General features: G+C 62.8%; 1 protein-coding gene across 2 annotated transcripts in view; it reads right to left on the reverse strand.

The window, feature by feature from the left end:
- GAS6 (growth arrest specific 6) overlaps positions 1–7,954 on the reverse strand; it is a 32,890-nt gene extending 24,936 nt beyond the window's left edge. Inside the window, exons 1-2 of one of the 2 annotated variants that reach the window (XM_033843415.2) lie at positions 7,732–7,952; positions 7,378–7,544 (exon numbers count right to left, since the gene is read on the reverse strand). In XM_033843415.2, the coding sequence (XP_033699306.1) occupies positions 7,378–7,544; positions 7,732–7,804 (240 nt within the window). In that variant the 5' untranslated portion in view covers positions 7,805–7,952. Of the gene's footprint in view, positions 1–7,377; positions 7,545–7,731 lie in introns of both variants that reach the window. The other variant, XM_033843417.2, reaches the window with a different exon arrangement.
- Between the last annotated feature and the right edge of the window lie 809 nt (positions 7,955–8,763).

Raw genomic sequence — 8,763 nt, forward strand, 5'->3', positions numbered from 1 at the left:
GGGTACTAAGCCTTCCCTGCCAGGCCTGCCACGTTCTCTCTGGGAAATGTGATTCACGAAGGTGAACCAGCAAAACTTTATTCAAACCATGGCTATGCCGCACTGAGGGATTTCTAAGCACCGGACCCCATGCTAAGTCCTTCCTTCACCCTTGTGGTGGCACAACAATGACCCCAAAGACGTCCAGGTCCACCTCCCGGCAGCTGTGAATATGGTGGGCTCCACAGCGAAGGTCAGTGAGGTTGCTCATCGGCTGACCTTGGGAGGAGGTGATTCCCCTGGGCCATCGGGGGCTCAGGGGACCACAGGGTGTGCAAACAAGGAACAGCAAAGGCAGCAACAGATCCAGAAATGGCAACGTAGAAAGAACGCCCACCTGCCGGCCAGGAGGATGGAGGAGGGGCCCGAGCCAGGGACGCGGCGCCTGCAGAATCTGGAATAGGCAGGCGTGGGCTCCCTACTGGGGCCTCCGGAAGGGAGCGGCCCCAAGAGACGCATTTCAGACTCTGGCCTCCGGAAGGGTAAGCTTGTGCTGAAGTGTCACAGCAGTGAGGAAACGACATCTTCCCTGGAGTCAGGCAGGGACGCTCCTGTCCCCTCCGACCTGTCCCTGCCGACACGTGGCAGCTGGCCTTGCGGAGCTCAGGCAGCGCGGGACCAGGCGGAGGGACGACGCTGTCTGCCTCCCGTCCGCAAAGCCATGCCCACCAGCCCCTAGCGGGATGCCAGCCCCTAGCAGGGCGCCAGCAAGCAGCGTGTGTCCCCCAGGACCTGTGGAGCAAAGGGGCAGAGCGGGAACCAGGGGGCTCTGGGCAGGGACGCGGCCCTCGTGGTCTCCAGCGCCAGGAGGGGGCTTGCTGGGCAGCCTGGCTGGGGGCTCAGGCGTCATCCCAAAGCCACAGGGAGAGACCGTACGCGGCTGCTTGGCAGTGTGAATGGGGACCGAGGCCCAGCAGGTGGGACGGAACGTCGGCCTGTCCTGGGAGGGCCCCGAGGAGGCAGAAGTGGTAGCACCAGAGATGCTCCACGGAGGCCGCAGGACGTGTGCTGCGGGGGGGGGGGGGGGAGCGGGGGGCCGCAGGCTTTGTCCAGAGGCTGAGAGGCCGCAGCGGCACCGACAGGAGAGGGGAAGGAGGTGAGAAGCCAGAGAGAGTGAGTAGGAGGGAAGAGGAAAGTGGACATCGCCCGGGGATCAGGGAGGAGCTGGCGACCACCCGTCCCTTCGCAGGGACCCACACAGGCTGGGCTGCAGAGGACTCGTGCTGCGGGTGAGATGGGCAGGCGAGGGTGGCATGGTCAGGTCAGAAACGCAATGTTATGCTTCCCTGTTTATGTGAATTCAGGAAAACCAAAATGATGTATTTTCCCATCATGCAAAACCCACAAATAAAATGCTGGACAGAGTACAGGGTGACAAGTTATCAGGGCAAACAGCGCAGCTCCAACACAGCCTTTGTGCAAAGGTAGTGTGTCCAGGAGGCCCTGAGAGCAGGCTGTGCAGACGGGACCCAGGCTCGCCCTGGAGGCCACAGACACCTGGGCTCAGGGGTCAGCCCTGAGTTCCCCCTGGTCCTCCCACTAATGACCTGACTCCCTTGAGTCTGTCGATCCCCGGGCTGCAGCTCAGGGGCGCCTCCACGGGATGGCTCAGGCTCTCGCCCGAAGCAGCATTCTGAGGTCCCGTGACAGATTCTGTGAGTGCGCAGCTCCAGCCCGTTCCTGGCCTCTGGAAGGGGATGGAAGGGCACCTCGGCCCCTTCGGGTCCCTGCTGAACCACGGCCCCGCACACGTGAGCGTTCAATTCTGAGCAGCACAGGATGGGCTGGTGTGAACGAGGAGAGACTCAGAGGAGGCATGTGGTGGGTGCAGACCTGGGTCAGGGGTCAGGGGTCAGAGTTTGCCACACCCCACGGGAGAAGGCGCCCTGCCCCCGACAACTGCCAACAGCCACCTCCTAACACGTTTTCCATTTCAACCCGAAGCATCGCACTAAAGAAACGTGTGTCCAAACCACAGAGGCCCCTGGGGGCTGTACCTGTGGCCGTGCTGGGCAGGCGGCCCCAGCCTGGCCTCCGGCCCCGTGGCTGCAGCAGTGACCTTCCCGGACGCCCTGGGAGCTGGTCCAGCCCAGCTGTGGGATTTCCACAGGGCACAGCATTCCCAGAAGAGGTCCTCAGAGAACTGGGTTTAGGTGGTAGGGTTTGGGGACAGATGTGGAAAGAATGTATTTTATTATCATGGGCACTAACTGGAAGGAGACAAATTTCACCTAGAATTTTGGAAGAAAAACAGAAAGTCCAAGAAGATAACAAGTGTGATGGAAACACATCACTACCTCCTTTGAAGGACGTGTTTTTAATTGGTGCAAAGTGCCTTTCTCAGAGGCAGATAAAGAACTCCGTCCACTTCCAACACCTCCTTAAAACTGACTTTAAAACTTAATAAACTGCACTCTCTCAGGGTCAAAATTTACAGGTGTACACGCACCAGGATCGCAACGAAATCACTGGACTAAAACAACCACCGAAGGGGCAGAGTATTCCCAACATCAAATATCAAACCACAGCCAAGTCTGCATCACAGAAGCAGCAGCACGAAGACGCCAGACACCTGCCAGTGCAGCCAGGGCAAAGTAACCGCCTGGCCGGGTTCGCGACGTCCTGGCCCAGCACCTCAGAACCTCGAGAAACAGGCCAGAAGCATCAGCTTCTCAAAGGGCGTGTTCTTCCTAAGTCCCATAGGCAGACCTGCGGTGACTTTCAAAACGTCTTGAATTGGTTTTCCAGACGTTAAGCCCGCAGGCTGGGACGAGGTGTCTTTTAGGGGGCTGCCCTGTCATTACACTGCAGGGCCAGCTCCGGGCCGGGCAGACCCCCGGGACTAAAACAAGCACATCTGTAGGCACAGGGGCAGCCAAGGGGGTCCAGACGGAGCCTGTCTCTCCCTCAAGGCCACCCGGGGGGCGGCAGGCCCCGCGCTGGGGGCCTGAATGCGGGCCCGTCTAACCAGCCGTCCGCGGGCCTCTGAGCCGTGCCGAGCCAGCTCTGGAGAAAACATTACGACTCGGAGACCCTGCCCTGCCCGGCCAGCTTCCTTGGGCCTCCAGGGGAGGAAGCCCTGGAGGGATGGGGCCCAGTGGGGAGGCCTGGGCAGCCCCGGGGCAAGGGGCCGCCCAGGCGCACAGGAGCTGGGGCTGGATCTGCACAGGGAGGGCGCCTGGTCACACTCCTCGACGGACCCCGGTGTGGCACGGAGGAGCGGGGCGTGTGCAAGTGCGTGTCTGAGCGTCCAAGTGAGTGTTAGGGGCTGCTGTCCAGGCATGGGGGGCAGGGGGCCCGAGGCTGTCCTGGAGGTCACTGGGGGTGACGAGGGCCCCCTCCCCGCTCCTGCTGGGACCCCTGAGACCCCTTAGGCCACCCCAACAGGGGAGACTTGAGGGAGGGGCTTCCACCTCCCTCGGACTTGCCCCTCCCCAAGCTGTCCCCAGAGACTCTGGGGTCTCAGGAAGACAGGTGTCCCTGGAGGGCAGACGCAGTTCAAGACAAGGCGGCAGCCCTGCAGGGCTCTGAAACTGACTGCACCCCGAAAACCCTCCTGGGTAGGGAAGTATCACCACCACTGGGCCCCCATGTCTGAGAGAGCGGGGGTGGGGTGGGGGGAGAGAGACAGAGACAGACAGAGAGACAAGTAGACACCACCAGACAGAGACAGAGAGAGACACGGGGTGTGGGGTGAACATGCGAGGTCAGAGGTCAGGCTTGGGCTGCACTGGAGGCAGAGGGGCCCTGTGGGTGGGATGCCGGCCGAGCTGCAAACACTGTGAATATTGTTGTTTGCATCTCAAACTAACCAAGGTGATGGCGTCAAGGTCCAGGACCTGGAATTCCTCCCGACCCACAGGCCTCGGGCGGCACTGGTGCTGGGAGGTGGTGACCCATGCGGGGCCGCAGGTCGGGCTGGGTAAGTCTTTCGTCCAGAATCCTTTCTGGAGGCCACGGGCAATGGTATCGGTGTCTGGAACCCACTGGTCTTAAAGGACTTAAGCGGGAAGGTGACTGCTGGGCTGGCCCGGTGAGCTTCTGGGAGAGCTCCGGAGACCCAGCAGGGGTGCCTGGGGGCCTGGCACCCAGAGTCCTCTGGACAAGAGGCCAGAACGAGGGAAATGCCAGGAAGAGAGGGTAACAATGCGAAAGGAAAACGAGATAAGGATGGAATCTAATCGCAGGCTCTGGGGGGAGGGCAGGGCGGGGACACTCCCCCCGCGGCCCCAAAGAATGTGGAGGAGACCCTGGTCAGCAGGAGGGAGGCAGGCGACACCTGCATCAGGAAGGCCCCCAGGCTCCCGTAACCCCAGGAATCGGGAAGGTGCCCACAGCTACCTGCTCAAAGGAGAGCTCTATCCGTCAGACGCCTCCATCCCCAAAGAGGAAGACGGCCCAGGCCCAGGGTGGAACAACCCGCCCGGCAGAAAGAGCCTAGAACACACCCAGCACAGAGGGCACAGCCTCCGGATTCCAGGGGCAGCTTGCCGTCCAGAGGGCCGGCTCCAGGTGCCCCAGCCCCCAGCTCAGGGGGCAGGGCGTCCTCCCCCTTCCCCCCTCCCCGGCCCCCAGAGCCCCAGGAACTGAACAGGAAAGACAGTGCGGCCTCCTCTGCTCCAACAGGTGTGTGTGGCTGCAACGGCCAGACACACAGAGGACAGGCCAGCCCCAGAGGTGACCCTGGCAGGTAAGGACTGGCTTCTCCTACAAGCACCCCCCTGAGCAGGCGAGCGGATCACAGCCCAGCGGATGCTGTGATCACATCACACATCGGGACGCTGGCGGGAGGTCCCGTGACGGTCACAGAACCAGGTCCTGGTGACTTTTGAACTAAGGTCAGGGCGCTCATCCTGGGTCACCCCCGCGAACACTCACAAGGAACAACATTTGAAGGCGAGGAATTGATGTTTCTCAAGAGAGCCCCAAACTGTGTGGGGCAGAGGGACCCACTGGTAATGTCACAGGACGGCCTCATTCAAAAGCACTGTTTCTCCAAAGGTGTATTAGCAGTGAGCTGTGTTTGGAGGGTTTCCCAGGGATCCCAGGTCCCTGGAATCTGGGACCTCCCCAAAGTGAGGGAAAGGATGGTGTGGACACCTGGAGGGGCAGCTGGTCGACCAGAGCGGGGCCGGACATGCAGGAGCCCCTCACCACCAGCCTCAACCCACGCCTAGCTGGCCTCCTCCCAGCCCTCCACAGCACCTCCTGAGGAAAAGGACAACAAGCCAAGGGCCAGACCAGACAGAGCAAGCAGCCTGCACAGCGGTCTACACAGGAGGCAAGGTGCGGGCTGAGATGCGGGGGTTTGCATTGACTGCAAGGGAAGCTGGTAAATAAAGGGAAAGATATGATTACGATTTGGGGGTGGGGGTCAGAAAGGAGGACAGAAGTCTGGAAAGTTACAGATGGCTTTGATATGAAAGGAGTTCACAAATTCCCGATGGGGTAGACGGGGTGGATGTGAGAGAGGACGCCCCCAGCGTCACAGCAACTCCACCTCGGCAGGGAGGGAAGTCAGGACGCTGAGGGAAGTACAAAGTCCCTGCACAGAAATGGCGGCGTCTCATTAAAGTCATGGGCTGTGAGCACGGCTTCCGTGTCTCGTCTTCATTTCATCCATTGTAGACAAAGTTATAATTAAAACGTAAGTCACAGGGGGGATGGCTCTGGGAAGGGTGGCGCAGCGATTAGTGCGCAGTGTGCCCAGGCCCAAGGCCTTTCCATCCTGGAAAGCAGGGACGGGGGCAGGGCAGGGGCAGGCCGGCGTGGGTGGTGGCCTTGTTGCCCTCAAGTCTCGTCACCCGCAAGCCCATCCCACACTCTGTACAAGCCAGCGCTCCAGGCTGGGCCTGGGGCTGGTGGGACTGCAGCTGGCACACAATCCCGCAGCAGGGCAGGGACACAGCCCACTGCGGGACCTTCAGAACTCCTCCGCAGGTGCCATGCCAGCTCCTCTGGGCCACCGGGACTCACCATCAAAGAAACGGGCAAACAGGCCAGAAGAGACCGGTGGCAAAACAAACGGCGTGGCTGCGGACACTGAGGACAGAGTCGCAGCAGAAGCGCCTGTCACGGCTCAGCCACCGCCGCCGCGCGCTGGGCCAGAGGGAAGGTGGGCACAGCTGGGCCATCCCTGTATAAAGCTTGTTTCGGAAAGGGGACTGAAGGGATGGTCAAACCAACCGGTCAGAAACGGGAGTCAAAGTAAAAGCCCACGGGCCTCACAGCCATTTGTTTATTACACGAGACATTTATTTCATCCCAGAAGAATCCTTTAGAAGAAAATTTCCCGTAGAACCAAAACCAGCTGTGAAATCACCCTGACCTCTCGGTGTGAAGCGACGCAGTGTAAGCCCACCCCATCTCCATCAGTCCTACTTCCCAAAGACAGGCGCGCGCCAGGTCCCCCAGGGCACCGCCACCCCCTCTCCCTCCCCGAAGATGGTACAGCTCCTGCGCTGACGCGGAGGCCACACCGGGGCTGCTCCCTGCGGTCGGGTGCCAGCCACCCCGCATTCTCCGAGGACATTATTAATAGAAATCTGTCCTGAGCCAGCCCGTCGGGCTCCTGAAGGCACCAGCTGCTTCGGCGAGTGCACCTTTCCGCAGGGGCTGCGCACCGGCGGGGGGACCTGGGCCCGTCCCTGCTGTCCACTCGGACCGCCCCCGACCCTCCACGGTACGTGTTCCAGCTCTACTCCCGTCCTCCTGCCGCGGGAGTCGCTGCTGCCAGCAATTCCAGCCCTCACGCCTTTGAAGCTAAAGCTCTGTCCCTCCTGCTGCGGATCAGGGCGCTGTGAGCAGCTCCCCCCGCTCCAGTCTAGCTAAGGGGGCGGGGAGGTAGGAAACTGATCTTCTTTTTAAACCATTTATTTCTTTTACATTTTAAAACGGACCCTGCGGCATCCCGGTTGAGCTGTCATATCACTGCACGGTTCTTTCAAAGCGGCTGCTTTCACAGGCTTGCGGAGGGAAGAGGACTGCAGGGCGTCCGCAGGACCTCCCGCCGACATCCGCCACCCCCCTCCAGCTAAGGCGGCACCTGGCGTCACCAGCAGAACTGGGCCTCGGAAGGAGGAGTCTTGAGGGTGGGCCCGGGTCCCGGCGCCTAAGACCCTGCCCTTCCGCCGCGCCGACCGCCCCCCTAATAAGGGTCTGGATGTGCCCTGCAGCCGAAGGACTTGCCGCAGACGCCGAGGCTCCCAGCCGTGCGCGCACGGACGGTGTCCCCGGAAATGCGGCGCCGCAGGGACGGCGCTCGAGGGGACCCGGCTGCCCTGCTCCACCTCGCGGTCCCAGGCGCCGGGCGCACACCTCCCCCGCCCGCGCGCTCACCGTCTCGGGGTCGTTCTCGAACACTTCCCGGGCCTCCTCCTGGCTGCACAGCTCCTCGATGCACTCCCTCTCCAGGTGGCCCTGCTTGGCCTCCTCGAAGACCTGGTAGGCGCGGCGCTGCCTGGGCCTCAGGAACTGCGCCGCCTCGCGCGCCCGCAGGATCACAGCTTCCCGGGCGCGGGCGGGAGAGAGCGGGGACACGCCGTCAGCGCGGCGGGGCCAGGGCGCACGGGGTCGGCGCGCACGGGGCCGGGTCTGGGCGCGGGCACCGGGGCTCCCCTCGCCCCCGGGGTGGCGGGGTGTTGGGACGGGTCCCCCGGCCCAGCCCGCGCCGCGGCCCCGCGCGGTACTCACTGTGCGCGGACTCGGAGGCCAGCAGCAGCAGCAGCAGCGCAGTGCCCAGGGTGGCGGCGGGCCCGGGCGGCATGGCGGGCGGGGACGGGGGACGACGGCCGGGACTGAGACCGGGGCCGGCAGCCGGGCGCGCGCGGTCAGAGCGCCCGCGGGGCCGTGGCGAGGCGCGGGCGCCGCGGGGCGATGGCTCCGGTCATCCCGTGCGGGCGGCTCTGAAGGTCACATCCCGGCGGCTGCACCGCGGCGCTCGCGCGGGGCTGGGCGGGGGCGGCGGCGGGGGCGGGGCGCGCGGGCAGGACCGGCCTCCGGGCCGCGCGGTGCGGGCGGGGCGCGCGGGGCGCCGCCGCCGCCGCCGCCGCCGCCGCCGCCGCCGGGCCGAGCCGGTTTTCTCCGGGAAGATCAAAGCCCGGAGGGGAAGCGGGTCGTCGGGACGAGGGAGGGGACCCGCCCCACCGCCCCACCGCCCCACCGCCGCCGCCGCCGCCGCCGCCGCCCTTGTGCAGGAGCCTCTCCCCAGTCAGTGGTTAAGTGTCTGTAATCGGGATGTAGACGCGACGAAGTCACACGGGTCCAACCTGACAGGTACAGTTTGACCATTTACCGGATTCAAACCTCTTTCCGCCGCCCCCCCCGACCCCACCCCAAATCTACTACATCCTTTTTGGAGTCTTCATTCTGGGGCACATTTTCTCAAGACTTAAAACCCACCAAAGAAAAGATGAACTGAAGTCAAACCGAGTCCCAGTGGGGTCCGGGGAGCCAGATTGAATGATGTCCATTTGTAATCTCTGTTTTCATAGTGATGACATTGGAAACCTTGAGGGTTCCCAGTAGATATTTCAGCTGAAAGCAGCATTCTGTTAGTTCTCGGAGACCAAGACTTTCTGTCTCTCGTCCCAGAATATTTCGCAAAGTCACAGGCAAAAAAAACCACACACACAAACAAGCAAAACCAAAACATAGCGGACCACTCGGGGGACCGAAGCGGACAGCGAGCCCGGCACCGCGGGGAGGGGGCCTGCGCCGCCCCCT

The sequence above is a fragment of the Tursiops truncatus genome, chromosome 18, assembly GCF_011762595.2.
Source record: "Tursiops truncatus isolate mTurTru1 chromosome 18, mTurTru1.mat.Y, whole genome shotgun sequence".
NCBI lineage: Eukaryota > Metazoa > Chordata > Mammalia > Artiodactyla > Delphinidae > Tursiops > Tursiops truncatus.